This window comes from Notothenia rossii (assembly GCF_949606895.1).
Source record: "Notothenia rossii genome assembly, chromosome: 3".
Taxonomy (NCBI): domain Eukaryota; kingdom Metazoa; phylum Chordata; class Actinopteri; order Perciformes; family Nototheniidae; genus Notothenia; species Notothenia rossii.
This window is the reverse complement of record NC_136901.1, coordinates 36,931,572-36,958,884: the sequence shown is the minus strand read 5'-3', so window position 1 is coordinate 36,958,884 and position 27,313 is coordinate 36,931,572. Positions and strand designations below refer to the sequence as shown.

At 40.5% G+C, this 27,313-nt stretch overlaps 1 protein-coding gene and 1 long non-coding RNA gene across 2 annotated transcripts; one reads left to right on the top strand and one right to left on the bottom strand.

Annotated features, from left to right (window-relative positions):
* Nucleotides 1–274: 274 nt before the first annotated feature.
* On the bottom strand, nt 275–15,408 carry btr12 (bloodthirsty-related gene family, member 12). Its single transcript, XM_079669321.1, has 8 exons — nt 15,298–15,408; nt 11,423–11,907; nt 10,924–11,115; nt 10,658–10,753; nt 5,750–5,983; nt 4,001–4,148; nt 3,206–3,232; nt 275–2,140 (listed from the first exon to the last, which is right to left on the bottom strand). The coding sequence occupies exons 1-8, from the start codon at nt 15,302–15,304 to the stop codon at nt 1,602–1,604; spliced, it is 1,728 nt and encodes a 575-aa protein (XP_079525447.1). The 5' UTR covers nt 15,305–15,408; the 3' UTR covers nt 275–1,601.
* A 5,345-nt stretch (nt 15,409–20,753) lies between these two features.
* On the top strand, nt 20,754–26,926 carry LOC307032519. Its single transcript, XR_013806287.1, has 3 exons — nt 20,754–20,882; nt 23,738–23,833; nt 25,479–26,926. It is a non-coding gene; the product is annotated as an uncharacterized lncRNA (long non-coding RNA).
* Nucleotides 26,927–27,313: the final 387 nt, after the last annotated feature.

Sequence of the window (27,313 nt, the reverse complement as noted above, 5' to 3'; positions counted from 1 at the left end):
GCAGTGGAGTTATGGTTGATCTTTTCAGGCCATATTTGTTGTTTTTTAAGGCATCATGTGATTTTTGTAATGTAAGATGACGATAAAAGTATTTTGGATTTAACTACTTTTGTATTTCCTGGCTGCTTTCAATTTATTTCATGGGTTTATTGCTACTTTGTTTACCACTTGTAGGTGTTAGTTGAATGCTAGTTAGCAGCTACTTAGCTTAGCTTAGCTTATCATTTTAATATATTATGTTTATGAGTGCAGAATCAAGGAAGAAAATTCTGCATTATTTGTGATCGATAATCTTTAATAGAAAGTTAGGAAAAAGGGTACAAAAGCAGACATTTGATATCAAAATACAGAACATGGTTTCAATGTCGGAACATGTTTAAAAACAGCCATTGTTAACAATGTTATACAGAGTCCTACAGTTTCAGTATGTACAAAAAAAATCTGCAAACAAGCAGATCCAGGATTTTGGCTCCTATTACGTCATTGGCGACATCCGGCACACGTGACACGTCCCAACCTATCGTCTCCGTATACAGTCGTCTAGCTGAATCCCCTCTCGCAGCTGTGTGTCTGTCTATTCAGCAGGATGTCTGAAGGAGGCACTTAGAGTAAAGTTGTTATATATAATAAATATAATGGCCCTGTTCTAGCGGTAAACACTTAAGAAAGAGCATGTCAAGCTATGTGCTGTATCAGAAACAATGCGTGGCGTGTTTTGGGAGTAATATCTTCTGTTTAAATTAGCAAGCATGCTAACGCTAACGCTGTAGGCTACTGTAGAGAATATGTGTAATGTAATGTCCTTGCGGTAAACCCTGCGAGAGAGAAACGTTTGAGCTCCACACTGTTTCAGAAACAATGCTTCAAGTGGTTGGGAGCATAATATGGCATTTATTCACTGCAGCGTTAAGCTGAGCTTCTCCCGGTAGAAAACTCTCTTAGCAGGGGAAAGCTGCGTGACGCTACAAAGGGGCGTGGCTAGCAGCAGCCATTCCATTTAAAGCAGAATCAGCCTTTTTGGAACAGGGCTGGAATAGAGGGGTATGAGCAGTATGAGGCATGGCTACAATGGCTGATCTGTTTGGTATTTTAAGCAAAAAACTTCACAGACATGTTTTGTGTAGGTATGGCCCTACAATATATTTTTCAAATATAGCATAATAGGTCCACTTTAAGATAAGGGTATACAGGGTGAGGCAACAATTTGTAACTTTTAAATAACCAAATTGTAAATACATCTCTTACATTTTGGTTTCCTGGGATCCAAACACACCAAACATTCACAATGCTTTGGTTGTATTACTTTGAAACAGTCACTCTGTTAGTCATTGTCCCTTAAAATATCTGTATTGAGCCTGATTTAGCTTAAACTAATGCAATAATGTGCCCATACTATGAGAACATTTTGTACCGGGTAGTTTTGACTTTGGCTTTGTTATTAAGATGATCGAGATAAAGTGCTATGCAAACAAGTAAAACTGTTTTAGTGTTGGCTCGTTAAGAAGACAACAAATGATGTTTAAAGACCAAATAAATGACAAAATGATCTGATTAAATTAGATTAAATAACAAGTATGGGCACTTAACTTGTTGAATTTATCTCAGGTGTGTTTAACAGAGCTTATCATGAGAGGCGCAGAGTTCTTCCCCTCCTGGGTGAGGCAGGGGCTGAAGATTGGGTACAGACTCTGGTTGAAGGTATCCACGAACGTGTAAAGATGCAGACGCGCCTTCACGTCGTAGAAGCAAATCTGGCCCCCTTCGTAATCCAGGAAGATTCCCACCTTACTGGGCTGGGACGGCAGCAGCAGAGGGAGGCGGGACGAAGCCAAAGCCTTCACCTCCCCGTTCTTCAGCCACAGGCACCAGAACCCCCCCTCGGGACTCAGCTTGATCTCCCCCTTGCGTCGGGCCGAGGCGCCGGCCATGCCGAGCGTCCAGGCCGTCTTGTGCCCCATGTCCACCTCCCAGTAGTGGCGCCCGGAGGTGAGGCCTTCTCGACCCAGGACGAAGAGGGCGGGGCTGAAGCGTTTGGGACCCTCGCTGTGGGAGGTCTTACGCTCTTCGTATCTCACCTGGCGGCCGTCTTCGGACACAACCAGGTTCCTCTGGGCCGTGGCAGGGTCTAAAATCACCTCACCTGGAAATCGAACAATAATAAAAAACATTATATAACAAAATGTACAGTTTCATAATAATGGATTGTCTGCTTGATGCAACAGAAAAATGTATAAAGACTGTTAAAAAATGTCCCTGTTACAGTTGTTATGGCACTCTTAATTTAATGATAGACCAATGTTATCAGTTGATTAAATAGCCATTATTATTGGGTGCATAGATTTAAGGTGGTATGGCTCTATTGCTCCTAATTGACTCAGTAGTTTGATTTCCAGAGCAGAGGTTTAAACATGAAATGAACTAAACTAACACTTAAGTTACGTAAAAAAATTCTTAATTCAACCTTAACCTTGATGTTTTCCTAACCATGTACAATTGGTGTCTAAATCAAACCAAGTTCTGTTATTCACATTCACAACCTTAACCCTGTGTTAATAACCCCAACAGTTTTACAACGTGAGGGTAGGTGCAGTATGTCCTGTATCGCATTATAACCGTAGTGGTAACAACTGATAACGGTCATATAATGAACTGATAACATTCAAAATGGGTGGAGCAGAAGTTCTTAGATCCTTAATTCCAGTAAAAATTGCTATTGCACAATGTTGCATACAAGTACAATTTGTGGTAAATGTTTGCTGAAGCTTTGCGGAATTCAAACTTCCCACTCAAAAGACCTGTGTGGGATTGCAAGACATTTAACTGGTATTATTATATTTTATAAATAATGTATTTAATGATTTTATGTTAAATCAAGGTATCTAGATTCCAGATTCAAAGGATTTATTGTCATATGCACAGCAGCTACAGTGTATATATGGCAATGAAAATCTTAAGTCTATATTTAAAATATCTGTAGAAATTATTACAATATTCCCATTTTAAATTATATTGTCCAATGATTACAATACATTTGACACTGGCGACATGCCTCTGGATTGCGTTTGGATCTGAAGAAGTAGGGCCATCTTGTGGCCAATTTAGAGAACTGAACATCAAGTTTTGTACTTTCAAAAATCCTTTATAAGAACAAACCAGCCTTGGAAAAAAAACAGAAGACGAACAAATATAAAATGAATGTACTCACTTGAATAGTTCTGTACCTTCCGGAGCTCTGCGAGAGAGAAAGAGATATCGTGTCAGCGAGTCATTCGTCTATAGAGTAATGGTGTCAAAGTGGAAGCAGATGGCACGTGTGGGTGGTAAACATGTATCTGATCCAGAGCTATAAACGCTGAGAGACATGTGCTGCTGTCACTCATCTCTCGCTGATTCCAAGTGGCTGAACTGTGGCATCAACACTATCTCCATCTGTCCCACCATCGTGTGTGTGTGTGTGTGTGTGTGAGCATGTGGCGCAGTGATGAGTCATGTTTCTATTTCAAAGAATATCAGACGAGGAAGGGTGGATTTTGTTTTCATTTTGCATTTACAATATAAAAAAGGGGTCTGCCGAATGCTTTTATTTTGAAATTACAACTTTTGAAAGGCTTTTATTTTCCAAATCAAAGTTTGAAAATGGCACATTAAGAAACATTTTCATCCATTTATGATTTTTTTTTTTAAATACGAGTGTTAGTATAAAATCAGCCATGCGGAGTTTTGTCAAAAAGGGGGTGGACAAAATAACAAGAACAACTTACATTATAATCCAGCACAACAGCTGTTCATTATACTTTTTGTAGGATAGTTGAATTACAAAAAGGACGGTGTTCCTTTTATTTTGTAGAATCCTATCAGTTTGTAATGGGAACATACACATTGTCATTAGGTTTGTGACACATTCCGGTTTATTTCCCTACTTTATTTCCTTTATTACGCAATTTAAAAAAACGACAGCAATTTATCGTGAAAGAGGGAAACATTTATTTTCGACCCTCACCTTTCCCGTACAGTCTCTTGAGCTCCTCGTGGAATTTATCCACGAGGCCGCTGACGGAGGAGCGGATGGTTCCCAGGTAGAGGTCAGTGTTGATGCTGACCGCCGACCAATCGATGGGCTCGGGTGGGGGTGTAAGCGTCGCCAGGTTCTGAAGGAAATGGTTAAGTCAGGCAATACTCAATGAACATGTAAATATCCATCCGCGGAAATACATTTTTTTCAGTGAAAAAAACACCAAATATGATTTCTACAGCTTTATGGGACAAACATCTTGACACTATGCAGATTTTTACACCAGGCTGTCAGGAGGCTGACCTCTCTCCTCTCCCTCCCCTGCCTCTCCCCTGCCCCCACTGGACTATAACTCCCCACACACACTCACACACTCAAATTCAGCACAAGACACTTTTTTGGACAATCTGCAATAAATACACATTTTATGGACAATCTTGCACCAAAAATATTGATATTGAAGTAATAATAATAATTCATTTATTTGATATAGGCGCCTTTCAAGGCTCTCAAAGTCGCCGTACAAACACAAAAAAACCCACACAAAAAGATACACAATAGATAACACCAGCATAAGAAACATGAACAAGACAATGCAGTATATAAATCAATCAACTAAGTGACTGTTGTTTTGTATATATTGATTGTTGTGTGTTTTTTATCTTATTGTGTGCATTATGTGTACATGTGTCTGTTTATTGTCTATATAGGATATACAGTACATATATTATACATATTTGTATACATATCTGTATAATTTTATATTCGGGATTGTTGGAAACGTCAGTTCGATCTCTGTCTGTAAACACAAACTGAGTAAGATTGACATTAAAGTTGACTTTGACTGCGATGTGTCTCTTAAAATCAAAGTAAAGAAGTGTTTAACAGACACAGATCTTTATGTGTAGCTGTATGCCTTATCATGCTTCCTCTCATACTATCTGGAATAACTTCAAAGACGTCTTTCATGAAAGAAAATCCACTTTATATCTACATAAACAGTCCAGGGTAAACGCACAAGGGGGGACTTCCATAACAGCCGGCTCTGTTCCTGGAGGCGTTTGATGTCGTGTTACAAATCTCCTAGCAACTAACGCAACCATGGAGGTCTGCGAGATACTTGGTTATTATGTGAGAATAACAGATCATTTTGAATATATATACAGTCCCAGCTTGGTTGGTAACATTATCAATGATCATAACGTGTGTTTAGGTGGATGTATTTGCATTACTGTAAGTGGAGCATCAGCAGCAGTGGCTGAGTCTCGAGGATTCAAACTTAATTAGCTCCCTAGCTGTCCTAAATGCATAATAAATGCTGTGTATGTAGGCTACACGCTGGAAAACTGACTGAAGTATTGATAAATGTGCCAGCATGCATTTTTAAAATGTCAGTTGCAGCGTGGCCCTGATTTTAAATATTGATCATCATTAGTAGTGAAAGGAATGGAAGAGCTACACCAACAGATGAAGACGAGGTGAACATTTGAGCATTCAGCCTTATTTCCTGTGTTTTAAAGAAAATGTGATCCTTCAGGAAAAACATTTGAAATGAGTTCATCTGAATATGAAAATAAAAACAATGGGTATTTTTCTTTCAGACAAATTGTCCTGTACTTTATATAATGTACTGAAAATGCCATGTCTGCAAAACAATAAATAAGCATCTTCAGGTCTTTTGCTTCTAACGAGCTTTACCAACATGGCTGCCGCGTGTCACCTGAGAGCGTCACCCACCTGCAGGAAGAGCACTTTGTCCTGGGTGTGAGAGTACGCCTCCAGCTCGTTGCTGCGGCTCCTCAGCTGGCTCAGCTCGTTCTCCAGGCCTCGGGCCAGCTCCTGCGCGTGGCGCTCGCTCTCGCGCTGCCTCTTGGCGATCAGCTCCACCAACTCCGCCTGACTCTGCTCCACCAGGCGCTGCAGCTCGGCGTACACCTGCCAGCTCTCCTCCAACTCCTTCTGAGAGCTGGCCTGCAGAGGAGGGGACATGAAGGAGAGGAATGAGGATAGATGAAGTCTCCTCAAAACACTGTACTTTCTTCTGTGGCTCTGAATGAGATTTCTGAAGGCTTAGAACAGAATCCCAATGACGTCAAGATTTTTGTTTAGATTTAACTTGAATATCTAATAAAGTGTGCACCTGCATTAGGTCCAGCCAGAAAGGGTTTAATGTAAAAAAAAGAAGGGTTGCATTGTGGGAAACATAGGATGGAGCACTTTCTGGAGTACAATCTGTTCGGTAGACTTAAAGGGGCCCATTATGCTATCCTACCTCGCCTTAAAGCTTTTGTTGTGTACATTCTTCCCATATCTACAAATTACAGGGTTAGCCTAAAGCAAACCATTGAAACCAAACAGTACAACATGTTACGCTGTTGAACCTGCAGTTTCAGTATTCACAGCTCCTTTATCATGCGGCCTTTCCTGAGTGTCTGCCTGCCGCCTCTAAAACTGGACCAACAGGTTACGCTTTCCCCCGCCACACGAAGGAAACAGCCAAGCATTGTGTCTCAATCTCACCCTGCAAAGGTTTGAATTGTATTCTCCATTTCCTGTTTTTGATTTCCTAAACAATACACACTACTACGGTAATAACAAACACAGACAGACAGACAGACAGACAGACAGACAGACAGACAGACAGACAGACAGACAGACAGACACCCCCCCCCCACACACACACACACACACACACACACACACACACACACACACACACACACACACACACACACACACACACACACACACACACACACACACACACACACACACACACACACACACACACACACACACACACACACACACACACACCCTCTGGTAACATAATCCTCATTGTATTTATTAAAGTAGAATCAAATGTCACCAAGCAGGAAATCAAGAACAACACTCAACATGTGCGTCTATGCTAATACAAAAAATCTCCTTCAACTCGTTTCACTTGTGTGAACAAAGCACTTGATTATGTAATGTTTCATTTCTCCCTATTGAGGTGAGTTGTACTTGAATCAGGCAGCAGGTGCGTACAGGGTGTAGGAAACTAGAAGTTAACCGTTTCCTCTGGAAGCACCGGTTGGACGGCCTGAGACATGGATGCCGCCAGAGGAAAACAAACTGCATTCTCCTGTTGTCTCTACAGAGCACGAGAAGACATCAACCTACAGTGTGGGATCTTTAACTGAAACATTAGCCCTTCAACAGCTGAGCTTCCTCACATTCTCTATGCTTTTCTGGATCAGACTGTTCTTGAAGTGCGAATGAAGCTCAAATGACTGATTTACAAGTCAGTCAGTGCCAGCCTTTATAAGACATGCAGGCATGTTCAAACGAGATGAGATGTAAGAGGGATCAGTGTGAGAAGAACAGCTAAACTGTCACACAATTGTTGTTACCTATTTTGGATTAGCTGTTATAGTGAATCCTATAGCTATAAGTCCAATGTTTTACTTGTAATGCCACTAAATCAGTGGTTCTCAAAGTGGGGGGCATACCAGGGGGGGCGCGAGAGACCAGGAGGAAAAATGGTAAAAAAAAAAAATGTAAAAGATAAAAAAATAAAAAATCATACATTTAAAAATTATTTATTCGAAAATAATATGATGCAGTACTATTCCGTCTGGGTCTCTGTTTTTCATTAAAGCTCGGCTCTGTGTGTGTGTGGAACGAGCCCTTTTGTGTGCGCGAGCGAGAGAGAGAGAGCGCACTGGTACCGGGGATCGTTGTTGTTAGCTTCTGGTGCTAGCGAGCTACGCTAACGGATATAAGGAGCTTTTTCAACAACAAAGTGGAGGAGAGTCCTCTCCTGTCAGACTGAGAGACTCAGTGAGCTAAAGCAGGGGTTCCCAACCTTTATTGTGCCAAGGACCGGCAGATACATTAAAAAAAATTCGCGGACCGGTTGTCAATTTTAGCTGATTTTAATATTTACTCACCAGCAGGTGGCAACAGAGGCTAATTGTTTTTAACAGCCTGAAGAAATACTAATATGCATCCAAAACATATTAATAACGTTTAAAACCAGGATACAATTAAAACAAAAAATTAGGACCGCTTTACAAATATTAATATAATATATAATATAATATAGCCTAATATGGCAATATCAGGCTGTTACATTGTATGTAACAAATAATAGAACAATATGCATCCAAAACATATTAACAACGTTTAAAACCAGGATACAATCAAAACAAATTAGGACCACTGTACACATATTGATATAACTGAAATGTCAGGGAGACCCCTAGGCTTGTTTGCCAGCCATAATAACGTCATACCGGGGCGTTCGTTCCGGTGCACTCCGACAGCATTTAGAACTACATCGAGATGAAGATTAAACTAACTTCTTTTGGGAACACCCACATACCTATGGAGTTGGCCAGATGTGTGTAAATTACTGTTCATGGTAATTTGAAAACAAATGCCGTTGTTGGACACACACAAACACACCAAACATACACACACACACAGCGGAGCTGAGCAGAGCACATACACACACACATCATGTGCCTTTGTGACCGGACATTTCCTTCATACAACGAGTAATAGGGGTAATAATCAGGCCGTTCGGTGTGTGTGTGTGTGAAGCGTAGCAGCCTGCAGTGGGGAACACAGTGAAGGCTGTGTGTACACGCTGGTGCTGCACTTCTCAGAGGCTGCCTCCTGATGCTGCAGCCATTTCATGAAGTGAAGGAGGTTTTACAAATAAAAAAAATAGCTCTACACCCCTGGCCGCAATGTCCTTAAAATGAAGTCCGAGTTCGAAATATATCTCAAATAATGTATGCACTGCCACTTCCCCACATAAACATAACAGTCTGCGATTAAACGGTTGTCCCCTGTGTGCTCCACTTCCTATTGGCGCACCGGTAACTTTCTCTGTGCATAAATGAACAATGATAAAATATTTTTAAATATTTCTAATTCTGCAAATATTACGATAAACTCACAGCCATTTCGCGGCCCGGCAGTAACACCTCCACGGCCCGGTACCAGTCCGCGGACCGGGGGTTGGGAACCCCTGAGCTAAAGGACTCTCAGTGTTTAGATAGTTCACTTTAGTCTAAGTTATCTCAGTGGGTCTCAAACGGTTTGTTCACGATTAATGTAAACAATTATTTCTGAGGCACACGTTTATATGATCATTATAGTCATAAAAAAATAAGAGAATAAATGAAAAACAGGTATGAAATACTATATGGCAGTAAAACAAGAATAACGTTTAAAAGGGTGATTTGTAAAATATCCATAAAGAAAAAGTAAATCTGTTTACAGTTCTGTTTCATATGGGTGTTGAGAGATGTATCCATAGATCTCTTCATTTTGCTCTCAAAGTGCTCCAGATTGATGCATTTAACTTCAATATTTAAAAATAAATCTTCCCGGGGGAGCTTGCCCCCGGACCCCCCTATGTGAGGTCCACACACCACCTATAAAAATAGCACTTTACCCTATGCCGTGAGCTGATTATCGAGCCTTCATTGTAACTGTCTCACTATGCGTGGGGAATGTTGCAGTAGAAAATTCCACTGTAGCGCCCGGTACATTAATGGGAAACCCTAAATGTTTGAGCACCCTCTATGAAACGTCAAGCTACCCCACAGCACCCCCAAAATAAATTTCTGGCGCCGCCACTGAGCCTCACTATTTGTGTTGGGGGGGCCCGACTTTTTTTTTTCTCCAAAGGGGGGGCCTGACAGAAAAAGTTTGAGAACCACTGCACTAAATGAACTTCTTTTGAAATGTCCATGTACATGTAGACCCATCATGGTAATATGTCTGTGGCTCTAAATGTGCTGGATTCGGTTTTCCCTACATTTGCAAAAAAACATTTTAAAGCTGCCTTTCACTATAATTTACACTTACACTTGATTCAGGGTTCCGACACTTTTTCACCAATGACTTCTCCATGACCTTTACCTAATCTTCCATGACCAAAGAAATGACTTTCTCAGCGGCACCACTGAAAATTGTTTATTTTAACATGGAACAGGACAATAAGGTCTGAAACATGTTGTTCCTATCTAAAACAAATAATAGGCTTACTAGCTTCTACACGCTAAAGCAACTAAAGTCTCTCACCAGCAAAACACCTCGTCAGTTAAATGCCATTTTACATTTCATTACAATACAATACAGTATTTATTATCATTATAGTATTACTATTCCGGCGATTCGATAAAATATAAATTATATTTGATGTTACATTTCCATGACTTTTCAAAAACTTTGGGGAAAAATATTGTTTTCCATAACTTTTCCAGGGCCTGGAATTAGCATTTTGAATTTCCATGACTTTTCCAGGTTTTTAATGACCGTAAGAACCCTTTTGATTATGAATTCACAATGTGACAATGCTTTTGCCATTGATAGGTTCACAATGTGTCATGTTTTCTATGATCTTTGTCCAAAGGCTTCACTTTTAAACAATAAATACCTTCAAATTTAAACTTGAAATCAGTTTTTTTGCCTTAAATTATCTTTCTGGATGTGATCAAATTGGGGCTACTAACACATTGTCAGAATAGCTGCTGCTCCCACTGGTCTAACACTTAAAAGAGTTGATCATTGACACCAGAACTGTCTGATTGTCTGCCAACACACAGTTAGAGAGAGATCGTTGTTAGCCCTCAGCCGACTCACCTTGATGACCTTGATGGATTGTTTGATTTCGTCCAGTTTCTTGGTTCTCTCCTTGATCAAATGTTTGAGCTCCGACCTCTTCTTTCCCAGATTACTCTGGAAGAGAATTGTGGATAAGTGGAATTAATATCAACGCAGGAGAATCTAAACCCATTGCCATAAAGCCATTCAACCAATCAAAAAGTGCACTTGTTGTTCTTTTCCTTTTTAGTTTTGGTGATTGTTTGTCCCTTATCGTTACTTCAGAATCTTTAGCTACAGCTCACCATCTTCTTCTTCCACTCGTGCTCAGCGGAGACGAGGTCGTGTGATCTGTGCGAGGCCTCTGCGCAGGCCGTGCAGATGCAGGTGTGGTCGCTGCGGCAGTAGATCTCCAGGAGACGCTCGTGTTTCTTGCAGATCTTCTCCTCCAGGTGGAAAGTGGGTTCGATCAGACGGTGAGACGTCAGAGACTTCACCTAGGAATTAGTGCAAAGAGAAAGAGAGTCGCGAACACAAAATAAATACAAAAAAAAGAGTATTCTGTGCACACATTTTTAGCAAAACATATGTAAAGGTAACCCTAGAATGCAATTTTCTTTGACTATTTAAAATATATGCATGTAGGATAAGTAATGGATGATTTAGAAGCTCCAACAAAAGACATTGAATGGGATTGCTGTCAACTTTTATGTTCAAGTACATGAATAAAGTGGGAAAGAAAGAGGCATCGCTAATGAAAACCAAGAGAAATGTGCCATAATCCTAAAGAAGCAAAGAACAGACCTTTTTATGATGTCTGAGGTGGACTTCGCAGAACGACCCAGGACAGTTCAAACACGATTTCAGAGCCTTCACCTTCCTCCCGATGCAGGCGTCGCAGGGAACCTCCCCCGCCCGGGCAAACTCCCCGTTGTCAGTTCTGCTGGGGCTGCCGTGGCTCGTATCTGAGCTCAGATTCAGGGTGGATCCCCGCGAGGATCCCCCTGATCCTCCAGCTCCTCCAGATTCCCCGGCCAGCATCAGCCCCTGGAACTGAGAGGAGATTTCGGCCAGGACCCTGTTGACGCTCATCTCGGGTCGTCTGCTGTAGCTCTTCTTGCACATGGGGCACGTGAACTTCTTGCTGTGCGTCCAGTAGCCCAGCAGGCAGGCCTTGCAGAAGCTGTGGCCGCATGGCGTGGTGACGGGCTCCACGAACACCTCCAGACAGATGGAGCAGCTGAACTGGTCCTCAGAGAGCGCCCGGCCGAGGCTTGGGGACTGAGGGCCTGCGGGGAGGAGGACCAATGGGAGGAGGGACGTGATTAGATGCTCAAAGCTTGGGTACAATCAGAATACCTTTATTAGTCCCACAGAGGGTACATTTACGTTGTTACAGCAGAAACAGAGATGGCTTAATGTTAATGTTATTATGCTAGAGATGAACAAGTCCTGAGTCAAGTCCCAGTTCCTAAACTTTGAGTTTCGAGTCCTAAAGTAGGAGACCCCCCCCCCCCCCCCCCCACACACACACACACACACACACACACACACACACACACACACACACACACACACACACACACACACACACACACACACACACACACACACACACACACACACACACACACACACACACACACACACACACATATACACACACACACACACACACACACACACACACACACACACACACACACACACACACACACACACACAATAACAACCCTTGCTGTTAAATACCAACCAACTATGCGCCATATATATATACATATCTATATATATATACACATACATATATATACTGTATATATATATACACATATATATACATATGCCGTTAATAACTGCAAAATATACCTGGCTGCTAAATCCTAAGAACTGTAACAGGATTTTGTAAATTGTATAACTTTTTTATTATTTTTATTTTAACACTTTTTTATGCATGCTTCTACGTAATATTAATAATAATGGAAGATTCAAAGGTTTTATCATCATATGCACAAAGCTACAGTGTACAAATGGCAATGAAAATCTTGTGACCTGAGCTCATCCAACAACGCAACATAATCAAATACAAAAATACAAAATAAAAAGTAGTGGAAAAAGTCTATGTACAGAATATGATATGTAGAAGAACAGAATATGAAATAAAATAATGTAATGCAATCAAAAATGAGTACACTAACTATTTTGTTGACACACATAGTTTTGTGAGTGAGCTAAGTTATAATTGGTCTAATTATTTGGTGCCTTATTTGAGTGTTTTTATAACATGATGGATACTGTTTGGATTCGGGCAAATAAAGTGGTTCTTGGAAATGAATGTTGACACTAATGTAAGTGGATACGTAATGATTGGGATTGTAGAAATGTATTTAGGTCAAAATACACAAGTCATTGGCTTTAAAGTCCAAGTATGGTTAAAATATTTAGGATGTTGTCAATTTGGGTAAAGTAATTTGACTTGAGTCCATGCATCTGCTAAAATCCTTATAACTGTATGGAGGGTTTTTCCAGGGTGAAATTCCACCGCTTTTCACAGTACACACAATAACATATAGTTATTGTGCTATTTAAATCCAAAATGGTGTGTCTTTACATAGTCCTACACAAGGGTGACAAAAGGAAAACACAACAAGGTTTCACGCTACAAAAGGAACCTCCTTTCCAACCTGTGTTTGCAAAGATTTCCAGCACTCTTACAAACAATATATGTAGAAATTAGAGATGTCCCGATCTGATCACGTGATCGGGGATCGGAGCCGATCACGTGATTTTGAAAAGATCGGAATCGGGAGAAAAAAATTGGGGATCGGGATTTAAAAAAAAAAAAAAATTTTTATATAAAATATTTGTATTATTTTATTTAATGTTACAAAACAAAAATGACCATGTTAACGTCTTAAAGTCATTCTGAGGCCTTCGTTTTGGTTTAAAATTACACAACATCATGTATGTGTTGCTTCTTTTGGGCTTGTTTTCATAGACCTGGTTGCTTATTTCTCTCAAATCTGGCAACAGAGTGGGCAGGGCGCAGTGTCTAATAGTAACAGTAAGCTAACGAGAGGCTACGTTCAGCTGGTGACTCGGGAGTCGGGACAGAGAAAATGTCAGGAGTTTGGAAGTATTATAAAATTGAAAGCGAAGGCAGTGTAACAGCCAGATGCAATGTTTGCAAGGCGGAGGTTCCGCGTGGTGTAAAGAACAGAGCTACGTTCAACGCGACCAATCTAATACGCCACCTGAGAAACAAACACCAACAACAACACGACGAGTACACAGCGGCCACTCAGGTAACGGCACTGAAACAACCGACACTTTCAGAGACTTTTAAAAGGAAAGAGAAACTGCCCCAGAACAGTCAAGCCAACAGCCAAGATAGCTGAATTCACCGCGTTGGATGACCAGCCGTTATCTGTTACCTTTTTTTCTCTTAATGCATTGCATAAAGATCGGATCGGGAAAAATCGGTATCGGCAGATTGTCAAAATCAAAAATCGGATCGGGAGCAAAAAAGGTTATCGGGACATCCCTAGTAGAAATATTACATTTGGATCTTTTTGTGCTTTTTCGCCACCGGCACAAGAGGGTCGTTCACGCCTTTCATGTCGTGTACGAGTCACTTAAGTGTCATGCATGTCAGGGGCATGAGAGAAGAAGAAGTGTGAATTGCTGTGAAACTGCCTCAGAGGGGATTCCAGTACAGCATAGCTATTGCACTTACTGATGATTAGATTTAATATTTGACTAAAAACAAGGGTATTGGTTGGGGTTTGTGCACACTATCCTGATATTGGATGGGAACCATGAGTTGAACCCCAACAGTGTCAATGACAAATGACTAAAGTGAAACTCTTTCCCAGAGAGAGAAATGGCCTTGTTAGCCTAAATCTCACTCCAGAGTCAAAGGTCAGTGTTATTGTTCCCTTGGCACTATGAGTTTGATCTTTAAGAGCCACAGAGGAGCAGAGAAAACCGTTTGTATTCAGCACCAGGCTGTTCTACTCGAGCAGGAAGTAGATTTAAGAGCGTCACTCTGTCCTGTGGTAAGAGAGTAGCTATCTGAGGAATGCAGAAACTCAGGACCTGCTGCCTCACAGCACCTGCTTCAGGTTTAAAAGAAAACACAAATCCAACAAACACAGCAACTGCTGATGGCATTTTTGATTAGGTTTTAAAAGGCTTGACTTTATTTAACATCAGTATTCAGTAATGGGAATATTAGTAAGATTTATTTTATATTACATTTGTCAACCGTAATGTTTATTTTTTAGTAGTTTTGCCGCTGATAAAAACTGAGACACATTTTTACAGCACCATTTCAGGACATTAAGTCAGCCAAAATAACATAATTTTTTTAATCAAAATTGCCAAAACAAAACAAACACATGCTTAGCTTTACAGACATTTCATAATAATTGTACAAAATAACACAGGGTACAGCTTTGTCCAAGTAAACATTTGCTCTGGTTTGTTACTATTTAACAAGTGGTGACTTATTATTGTTGAAAATGTCCGTAACAAACCAAACACCGAGATGTATGTCTGTTTGTGACTCTTCTACGGGACAACCTCCATATAAACTGTTCATAAACGTACACTCAAGACATACCACGTGTACAGAAGAGGTAACCATTCGTTAAAAACATGTAATATTAGGTAGAACTTACTCTGCATGTTTTCCTGTGACGTGGAGCAGTGCAGTCCTTCACTCTGCTGTGAGTCTCACTCCGACAGGTGCTGCTCTCTTCCTGAAACTCAAAGTGTCCCTCCCACTCTCAGTGCACACACCCAACATCCACACATCCCTCCCACTGTTATCACACTCTGATTTACATGGCTCTGCGCTGTAGATATGCAGAACCCGCTGCAAGGGCCTCCTTAAAGGTCACCTATTATGCACAATACCCTTCTTCATGTCTCTTCTACATCAACATGTGTCCCCTCTTCTTCATGTCTCTTCTTCATCAACATGTGTCCCCTCTTCTTCATGTCTCTTCTTCATCAACATGTGTCCCCTCTTCTCCATGTTTCTTCTACATCAACATGTGTCCCCTCTTCTTCATGTCTCTTCTTCATCAACATGTGTCCCCTCTTCTTCATGTCTCTTCTACATCAACATGTGTCCCCTCTTCTTCATGTCTCTTCTTCATCAACATGTGTCCCCTCTTCTTCATGTCTCTTCTTCATCAACATGTGTCCCCTCTTCTCCATGTTTCTTCTACATCAACATGTGTCCCCTCTTCTTCATGTCTCTTCTTCATCAACATGTGTCCCCTCTTCTTCATGTCTCTTCTACATCAACATGTGTCCCCTCTTCTTCATGTCTCTTCTACATTAACATGTGTCCCCTCTTCTTCATGTCTCTTCTAAATAAACATGTGTCCCCTCTTCTTCATCAACATGTGTCCCCTCTTCTTCATGTCTCTTCTACATCAACATGTGTCCCCTCTTCTTCACGTCTCTTCTACATCAACATGTGTCCCCTCTTCTCCATGTCTCTTCTACATCAACATGTGTCCCCTCTTCTTTACGTCTCTTCTACATCAACATGTGTCCCCTCTTCTCCATGTTTCTTCTACATCAACATGTGTCCCCTCTTCTTCATGTCTCTTCTACATCAACATGTGTCCCCTCTTCTCCATGTTTCTTCTACATCAACATGTGTCCCCTCTTCTTCATGTCTCTTCTACATCACCATGTGTCCCCTCTTCTTCACGTCTCTTCTTCATCAACATGTGTCCCCTCTTCTTCATGTCTCTTCTACATCAATATGTGTCCCCTCTTCTTCATGTCTCTTCTACATCAACATGTGTCCCCTCTTCTTCATGTCTCTTCTACATCAACATGTGTCCCCTCTTCTTCATGTCTCTTCTAAATCAACATGTGTCCCCTCTTCTTCATCAACAACATGTGTCCCCTCTTCTTCATGTCTCTTCTACATCAACATGTGCCCCCTCTTCTTCACGTCTCTTCTACATCAACATGTGTCCCCTCTTCTTTACGTCTCTTCTACATCAACATGTGTCCCCTCTTCTTCATGTCTCTTCTACATCAACATGTGTCCCCTCTTCTTCACGTCTCTTCTACATCAACATGTGTCCCCTCTTCTTCATGTCTCTTCTACATCAACATGTGTCCCCTCTTCTTCATGTCTCTTCTTCATCAACATGTGTCCCCTCTTCTTCATGTCTCTTCTACATCAACATGTGTCCCCTCTTCTTCATGTCTCTTCTACATCAACATGTGTCCCCTCTTCTTCATGTCTCTTCTTCATCAACATGTGTCCCCTCTTCTTCATGTCTCTTCTACATCAACATGTGTCCCCTCTTCTTCATGTCTCTTCTACATCAACATGTGTCCCCACTTGTTCCTGTCTCTTCTACATCAACATGTGTCCCCTCTTCTTCATGTCTCTTCTACATATACATGTGTCCCCTCTTCTTCATGTCTCTTCTACATCAACATGTGTCCCCTCTTCTTCATGTCTCTTCTTCATCAACATGTGTCCCCTCTTCTTCATGTCTCTTCTACATCAACATGTGTCCTCTCTTCTTCATGTCTCTTCTACATCAACATGTGTCCTCTCTTCTTCATGTCTCTTCTACATCAACATGTGTCCCCTCTTCTTCATGTCTCTTCTTCATCAACATGTGTCCCCTCTTCTTCATGTCTCTTCTTCATCAACATGTGTCCCCTCTTCTTCATGTCTCTTCTACATCAACATGTGTCCCCTCTTCTTCATGTCTCTTCTACATCAACATGTGTCCTCTCTTCTTCATGTCTCTTCTACATCAACATGTGTCCCCTCTTCTTCATGTCTCTTCTACATCAACATGTGTCCCCTCTTCTTCATGTCTCTTTTACATCAACATGTGTCCCCTCTTCTTCATGTCTCTTCTACATCAATATGTGTCCCCTCTTCTTCATGTCTCTTCTACATCAACATGTGTCCCCTCTTCTTCATGTCTCTTCTACATCAACATGTGTCCCCTCTTCTTCATGTCTCTTCTACATCAACATGTGTCCCCTCTTCTTCATTCTCTTCTACATCAACATGTGTCCCCTCTTCTTCATGTCTCTTCTACATCAACATCTGTCCCCTCTTCTTCATATCTCTTCTACATCAACATCTGTCCCCTCTTTTTCATGTCTCTTCTACATCAACATGTGTCCCCTCTTCTTCATGTCTCTTCTACATCAACATGTGTCCCCTCTTCTTCATGTCTCTTAACATCAACATGTGTCCCCTCTTCTTCATGTCTCTTCTTCATCAACATGTGTCCCCTCTTCTTCATGTCTCTTCTACATCAACATGTGTCCCCACTTCTTCATGTCTCTTCTTCATCAGCATGTGTCCCCTCTTCTCCATGTCTCTTCTACATCAACATGTGTCCCTTCTTCTTCATGTCTCTTCTACATCAACATGTGTCCCCTCTGTGGAAAGAGACTCTGAAAGTTTCAGGAACAAAGATTCTCTCTCTTTTTGTCCTGATCCATTTCTATAAAAACCTGTCTGAAAATGAGCTGATCAGATTGTGGCCACTTTATGATGTCATAACGTTTTTTTGGCTTGAGTAACCATTAGCCAATCAGCAACCAAGGTAACCCCCCCCCCCCCCCCCCCCCTCTTATCACCTGCATCTCCTCCTAGAGCACCGTTGTGTTCTCTTTAACCAAATCGCTCTCAGAGGGGCGTGGGGAGGGGCTCCTTATTTTCATCTAAAGTAACAGACAGAGAATCAGCACTTTGGAAATAGGGCAAACTTATCTCGTGCCCTCATTGGTCATGTGCGCGTTCGTGTGTGTTGGAGGAGGGGCTCTGTAAGGAAGTGGCAGATTTTTTCCGGTTGTGTATTTTCAAATTCTAGCGCACTCGAGCTGGTTTCTGCAAAATTACCTACCCCACCTTTAAATTGTCATTACACATATATTAGGTGCTTATTTTAATATCATACATTTTTCGGAATTGTATATGCACTTTTATCATTTATTATATTATATTTTGCACGTTCTTTCTTTCTTATTCATTTCATTCAAAGGTTTGTATTCTTTTATTTGCTCTATCTGCTCTTATGTGCTCTCAGGTTCTTAATTGTTGCATGTCATACAGGGGGGGTTACTTTTTAAATTTTACTCTACATGTTGTGCTTAGATATATACAATTATAATTATTATTATGATATATATAAACTAATATCACCAACTATTCCGCAACAAGGTTTTGTAGACAGGTTTATGGCGTCATAACTTCCCTTTACTCACCTGATTTATTACTCTGATAAGTATCAATGATATCACTATCTTCATTTAAAAAGGACATGTAGGACTACTTATGACCTATTCTTGTTAATCTGGTTAATCTTGTTAACCCCTTTGATTATTTGTACTCATTTTATTTATTAAATTCTCTGACCTGAACCTTCTTCTGGTGAAATTCATGAAGTGTACAGGAGTATTTCTTTAAAATGTTGTTTGTTTTACAGAGATTACAACATATATAAAGTTCATTACACAAAAATAATGACACATCATGACTAAAAAGTTTACTTAGTTAAGTTTAAAAACTGCACTTTCTTAAGATATGAAGATAGACCTTAATTAGTTATGTGATAAATGAGCATTTTGAAGTGATAAATGACAAGAGTAGTTACATTAATAAAAATAGCTCAATTAATCAAATCACCCCAGAGTTCATCATCTTTAGTGACATAATCATTTATCACTTTATTTTTAACGTGCAGCGTTTTCATCCAACAGCCTCATCAGACTGTCAATGACAAAGAGTCAGATGTTCCAGGGTAACATTGCATTAATCACAAATGGCCACATATAACCCTAACTTGGCCCAATTCCCATCTATTGTCCATGTACCACAAAGTCTCCAAAAAGTACAGCATTTACTTAAAGACTAACCTATGCAGTTTTAATGACATTATTGCCCAACTTCAAGGTAATACGTTGTCTTTGTCTGCTTTTCCAATCTAACTTTGAATGTAAAAAAAATATCGAGCTGAGATACAAGTGTAGTTAAAAGCATGGCAATGTCTAACAATGAATACTATGACTAACAACATGTACTCTTTTAGAACTGGTATGCAGAACATAATGTTGTAGGAGCATTGCGGAGGCTGTGGCTAAGTGGATAGTGTGCTGGACTTCGAATCAGAGTAAGAGCAAGTTCAAGTCCCACTGCAGTCAGCATGTCGTTGTGTCCCTGGGCAAGACACTTCACCTCAAATTGCTCCTGTGGGGATTGTCCACAGTACTGAATGTAAATCGCTTTGGATAAAAGCGTCTAACAAATGACATGTAATAATTGCTTTATGTAAAAGAGATTGGGACGAATAATAGATTATTATTCGCCAGGGCTGTCCGATTTTCCATTTTGATCTTGGTCAGTTTCTGGCATCCCTAATTAATAGCAGAGCTAATACATAGGATCTGAAGTTATTCAAACTTTTTAAGTGTGTTTTCTATGAGGTGGATAGCAATATATTATCTACCTTTAAAAATAAGTTAACGTGTGTTTTCTATGGGGTGGGTACAGCAATATATTAGCCTATTATATTCCACGACCCCTAATCTAACTCAAAACGAAGTTGAAGAACCAAGCAAAAACTACTCACCTTTAATACATAGACGTATCATTTTTTAACTCTTAAATGACTTTAAATTAAGGTACTCTGGAATAGTAATGCTGCTATAGTGATGATTTCTGTATAATCTAGCCTACCTTTGTTGTAAATAAAGTTTTTGAGAAAAAAAGAAGCTAATGTTTGATGGTGACAATGCCTACAAAAAAATACACACCAATTACATGAAATTAAGGACCACGTTTTATGGTTGGCATCATTTTGGTTTACCTCTTGTATGGTTAATCTTCTTTAATTAATCACTGATACTGTATGTTTACCAACTGGCTAGCATGCTAATTGACCCAAATGCAGCAACAGGTGTGTGTGTGTGTGTGTGTGTGTGTGTGTGTGTGTGTGTGTGTGTGTGTGTGTGTGTGTGTGTGTGTGTGTGTGTGTGTGTGTGTGTGTGTGTGTGTGTGTGTGTGTGTGTGTGTGTGTGTGTGTGTGTGTGTGTGTGTGTGTGTAGCTAAAATGCTAACATGCTAATGGTGGATTTTTCAGTTGACTTAATTCTGCGTTTGCTGAGGGACTTTACCTTGATACGGCTGAGAAGTTTATCCTGGAGAAGATTGAGGAATCATTCACGGTGAGGAAGACTTGAAGAGTGACGTTCAGACGTGAGTACAACAACACAACATGTCTATGAACTCTCCTGAAAAAACGTAAACAACCACTGTGTAGCATTGTAGCTTTGTGTGTGGGTAAACTTTATTTATAAAACAGTGCCTCTCCTCTGGCTTTGGAGATTTTCGTGGTTTAATGTTACTGTTGATTATATATGAAGTGTCAGGATGTTTAATGATAATGGCTATTTAATAATTGTTGGAGTTTTGTCTCTTAACTGAGGTTGTTGTGTATTTATAATTGGTTGTAAGCACAGGCTGCAAGTGAGTCAATAGAAAATGGATTGGTTAGTTTGGACGTTGTGGTGTGGGAAGTTGCTCCATAGTGTGTATACGTTGACATCTAATACACTTTATTTTTTATTAAACACCAGTAATATGTATCTCTATATCATCAGGACTCTCCACACGTTTATTACTAGCCTACCCTACTGCTACTACTACTATTTCCACTACTACTACTACTACTACTACTACTACTACCGTACTACTACTACTACTGCTGCTGCTGCTAACTGACCTACTTTATATGTTGGAGTTTACACAAGTTTACTTTAACTTGAGTCCTACAATATTATAGTAGGCTACCAACGGTATATGTCTGTCAACATACTAAATACAGTGTTCAATTATTTTCAGGTCGAAGATCTGCTTTGAATAATAACATTTATCTTTGCAAAAATAGTTTGTGTGACTGAAACTCAGATACAACAAATATTCTTCCTGTGAGGTACCTTTTGCAGTCATAAGTTGCTGGATGTGATCTGCCTTGGCACAGATCTGACGTATAAATCAACTTTTTTACACATCAGCTCCAGTATCTTGCATATTTTATCCTTTCTTTCAATCTGTCTTTTTGAGGGCTGCTGATGTTGTGCTCCCTCACAGCAAAATACAGATATGTATTAGTTTCACACAGTCCTTGCATTTGTGCTTAGACTTTGTTTTTGGCACCCTCAAATTCAGTCATTTTTATGTTAAAAATAGCCTCAGAAGTTTAATCAAGCTCCTCATAAACACACCATGCAGGGTTTCTGACACTTATCTGTCACTTAAGTGCATATTTAAGCCCAAAATAGTTAATTTTTAGCGGGTTTGATTTTAGTTTTTGTATTTAACCTTAGCCCACTAGTGTTTGATTATCTTATACCATGCAGGTAGTCAATTGAAAGTGGCGAGAAAGTAGCTCTTAAAGCAAGAACTTGCCTCAAATTCAATACAAAACCCATACCTCTTAATGTATGTAAGGCCCTTTAGCAGAATGAAAATCCACTCCTGCTCACTGCACAGATTATCAGATATCTCAACATACCTGCTTTTTTGTTTTATTGCGCAGGTATGACTGTTATCAGGTAGCCTACCATCTTTTTTCCTGTTTGGAGCGCTGGGTGTAACGGCTGAAACACGATCTCTTTGTATTTCCCTAGTATTTACATGTGGAGCAACGAACCAGTATCACATTTTCCTTTCTCTCTGCTTTTACCAAACTGCGATGCACAATGGAAACTGGAGGTTGAACAATTGAAATAAATTGTGTGTGATGGTAAAACGCCTGCAGAATTATTTCGACTTTTTATCTCATTATTTCGACTTTTTATCTCATAATTTCGACTTTTTTATCTCATAATTTCGACTTTTTATCTCATAATTTCGACTTTTTATTTCATAATTATGACTTTTTCTCTCATTATTTTGACTTTTTTATCTCATAATTATGACTTTTCATGGGGATTTTATTTTTTTCAAGTGGCGGAAATGGGCTTCCATAATACATACAGAATAGTTCAGACTAGAAAAAAAAGAATATTGGTGGACATATTATAAGGCAGAACATCCAATAGTTGTTGAGAAATTCAATATGACAACAATATGTCAATATGACAACAATATGTCATTCCCATAAATCGTTGTAATTTTCCACATTAAAAAAAAATCCCATAAGCCTGCATATCAGCACTAATGGATTATATAACACGTTTCATTTATTTCCTTTTAATTATTGTTATATATAAGATGTTTCAGTGTAATGATAGCAGAGTTAAATGTGTTTAGAATCTTCAATGCTTTACCTTCACCACTAGTGGGCGGCATTGTGCTGAGTGAAGACCAGCCGGTGTCCACACACACTTTACATTCATGATGCATTTTTACCCTATACTGTAGCAGATGCTGTCATGGCAACGTATGTGCACAGCCACAGGCTGAAATCCCCCATGTTATTAACCTATTAGAACAATCAATGTTAAAGGTCATACTGCCAAATAATGTAGAACCACGTTAATGTCAGTGTTCGTTTTAGATGTGATGTGTTCTATTTCTGGTGTCGAACTTTGAATCATTACCCTGAAAGCCACCGCCCGCCGAGCTCTTAAAGAGATTGATTACTTTGCAATGCAGCGTATTGAGAGCATTGATCGTTCTCATCCAATGAGGCTTTAAAGAGGGGGGCTCTGTTGGAAAAATGACAGACACGTCCAGGTCTCTCAGGTGTTATCGATCCCTCTCACTTCCTGCAAATGTCACTCGTCTCTATTTATCTGTTGCATATTATTGATTGTCTTGTGTGTCTTCATCTTCCTCAGTTAGAGAAACTCCCATAGCTTGTGTCTTTTTAGTTGAACACATGTAGTTGAAAGCGAATTTGTTTTGGTGTGAACTTCCTCCCTAAAATATAACTTTTTATTCTCTGCATTTTTTCCATTATAGCTGTATATCTGCGTCTTACCTGCACCGACCACCTTACATTACAACAAGTGCACTTTTTGATTGATTGAATGGCTTTATGTCAATGGATTTAGATTCTCCCGCATAGATATTAATTCCACTTATCCACAATTCTCTTCCTGCAGAGTAATCTGGGAAAGAAGAGGTCAGAGCTCAAACTTGTGATCAAGGAGAAAACCAAGAAACTGGATGAAATCAAACAATCCATCAAGGTCATCAAGGTGAGTCGGCTGAGGGCTAACAACGATCTCTCTCTAACTGTGTGTCGAAAGACAATCAGACAGTTCTGGTGTCAATGATCAACTCTTTTAAGTGTTAGACCAGTGGGAGCAGCAGCTATTCTGACAATGTGTTAGTAGCCCCAATTTGATCACATCCAGAAAGATAATTTAAGGCAAAAAAACTGATTTCAATTTTAAATTTGAAGGTATTTATTGTTTAAAAGTGAAGCCTTTGGACAAACATCATAGAAAACATGACACATTGTGAACCAATCAATGGCAAAAGCATTGTCACATTGTGAATTCATGATCAAGTGTAAGTGTAAATTATAGTGAAAGGCAGCTTTAAAATGTTTTTTTGCAAATGTGGGGAAAACCGAATCCAGCACATTTAGAGCCACAGACATATTACCATGATGGGTCTACATGTACATGGACATTTCAAAAGAAGTGCATTTAGTGGCATTACAAGTAAAACATTGGACTTATAGCTATAGGATTCACTATAACAGCTAATCCAAAATAGGTAACAACAATTGTGTGACAGTGTAGCTGTTCTTCTCACACTGATCCCTCTTACATCTCATCTCATCTGAACATGCCTGCATGTCTTATAAAGGCTGGCACTGACTGACTTGTAAATCAGTCATTTGAGCTTCATTCGCACTTCAAGAACAGTCTGATCCAGAAAAGCATAGAGAATGTGAGGAAGCTCAGCTGTTGAAGGGCTAATGTTTCAGTTAAAGATCCCACACTGTAGATTGATGTCTTCTCGTGCTCTGTAGAGACAACAGGAGAATGCAGTTTGTTTTCCTCTGGCGGCATCCATGTCTCAGGCCGTCCAACCGGTGCTTCCAGAGGAAACGGTTAACTTCTAGTTTCCCACCCCCTGTACGCACCTGCTGCCTGATTCAAGTACAACTCACCTCGATAGGGAGACATGAAACATTACATAATCAAGTGCTTTGTTCACACAAGTGAAACGAGTTGAAGGAGATTTTTTGTATTAGCATAGTTGAGTGTTCCTGCTTGGTGACATTTGATTCTACTTTAATAAATACAATGAGGATCATGTTACGTGTGTGTGTGTGTGTGTGTGTGTGTGTGTGTGTGTGTGTGTGTGTGTGTGTGTGTGTGTGTGTGTGTGTGTGTGTGTGTGTGTGTGTGTGTGTGTGTGTGTGTGTGTGTGTGTGTGTGTGTGTGTGTGTGTGTGTGTGTGTGTGTGTGTGTGTGTGTGTGTGTGTGTGTGTGTGTGTGTGTGTTTGTGTGTGTGTGTGTGTACGTGGGCATGCATAGGAGCGTGCATGCTGTAATATTCAGTGTAGCCCTAAAGCAAACCACTGCAGAGATTGTGTCGCATGATGTTGGGGAGCTACAGTTTCTTGGAGTGGGGAATTCTGCTTTCTCTCCCTGTCGCAGTGTCAGTCAAGGTAAATGTATCCCCCCCCCGCCTCTCCTCTTCCTCCCCCTTCTTCTTCCTCCCTGTCCATAAGCATCTCTCTTTTCGTCTTTTTTGTACCCCTGTCTTTGTCTTTCTGTCTGTTCTGTTTTCCATAACCCAATCCGAAAGGCTTATATTTCAGGTGTATTATTGGACCCTTCTCTAATCCCCCCCCTTTTTTCTTCTCTTCTCACTGCAATCCAGCACCAGGCAGAGTCTCTCCACTGCGCTGGGTTTTTCCCGTCTTCAACCCCCCCTTCTCTCCTCTAAACTCGCACATCATTTGGAGAACCCGCCTGCAGGAACTAACGCCTGTCTTTCTTAACACAATGTAGCTTCAGGTTGCACACTCTGCAGCTTTCCTCCAACACAGGAAAAACCTGTATAGTTTGTTCTCACATCGCAGCATGTTGCTTCCTCTAACCCCCACCCTCCTTCTCCAGCTTACTCCTGCGTGTCATCCTCCGCCTTCCTCTCTCTATGCTCTCTGGTTTCTCAAAGAGGGTATCAGTGCTCTCACCTCCTTCGGGGGATACGGTAGCGCGCGTGAGCATTATTGATAGTCGGTGCGGATAGTGTCACACTCTCTATGTCACTGATAACCGCGCTGTGCCCCGGCAACCAGAGGACAAAAAAGCCACAGCTGAAAGCACGCCTCCTAGATCTGATCAGGTGGCATCTCTATACTGTAGCAGGCAGTCCTGTAGCATTAGCACTTCTGATAACACTGAGATTACACTGTGCTTGGATATTCCCTTCGGGCTTAGGGAAGTGAGATACTTGCTCAAGGGCACTCAAGTAGAACAGGTGCTCATTACTGTAACTTGAAAGGTGTTTGTGAACACCCAGCTGAAGGGTTATGTAATGTGCAGACTGCATGACTGATCGATCAGCAGCGACATAACATGTGGTGTCAATCGATTAACACATGTGTTAAATCAGTGGTGAGTCATCAATCACTACTTTAAAGTACGTGTGGTGATGTTAACTGTAAACTGGACTCTCCACCCTGCCTCCGACCTTTCTCCCCTGCCCCAAATGGTCCTGGACTCTAACACACACACACACACACACACATACACATACACACACACACACACACACACACACACACACACACACACACACACACACACACACACACACACACACACACACAAACATACCATGTATACATCATTTCAGGGGACATTACGTTGACTTACATGCATTTCCTGGATACTTTTCCTAACCTTAACCATAACCAACACATGCCTAACCCTAATCCTAAACCTAACCAAGTCTTCACCCTAAAATTAATGATTCCCCTTATGGGGACCTCCAATTTGTCCCCATAAGGGAAGTGAGTCCCCACACGTGACTGTGTAAACAGATTTAGGTCCCCAAAAGTATAGTAATGCTAGACACACACACACACACACACACACACACACACACACACACACACACACACACACACACACACCCACACACACACACACACACACACACATTCCTCATCCAGCACCAGTCACTTTTCTGCCATCTCCGCTGAACACTTTAACATATTGTTAACATTTTAAACTGTATACCCCGGTTATCTAGACCCTTTTTGTTTCTCTGTTCATGTTTGATGTATACATGTCACACTTTAGGACCTCGAGAAACGATATTTCGATATTTCTGGATGTAAAACATGTAGAATTCTTGACAATAAAGCTGACGTTGACTTTTTCTTTTTGACTAATAAAGAAATGCAGAATGAACTGGTATTATAACATGATTTCTGACATGCCGTCCGGTCATTTTCCGACACAAAACATCGACGAAGCTACTGTCACGGAGAGCCGCTCGTATGTTAGTGCGTTTGGTGCTGCTATCACACTATCTGTTCTACAGTGGTGAGCTTATCTGCAGCAATCCATGGTAACAATCCTTGCTGGAAGATGGGGAGAAGTTGTGATTAATGTATGTTTTCCAGATTATTTACATCAGCACCATTACCATTAATGAACGCTGATCCAACTACCAAGTGCCGTGTGCCATCAGCCTTCTTATTC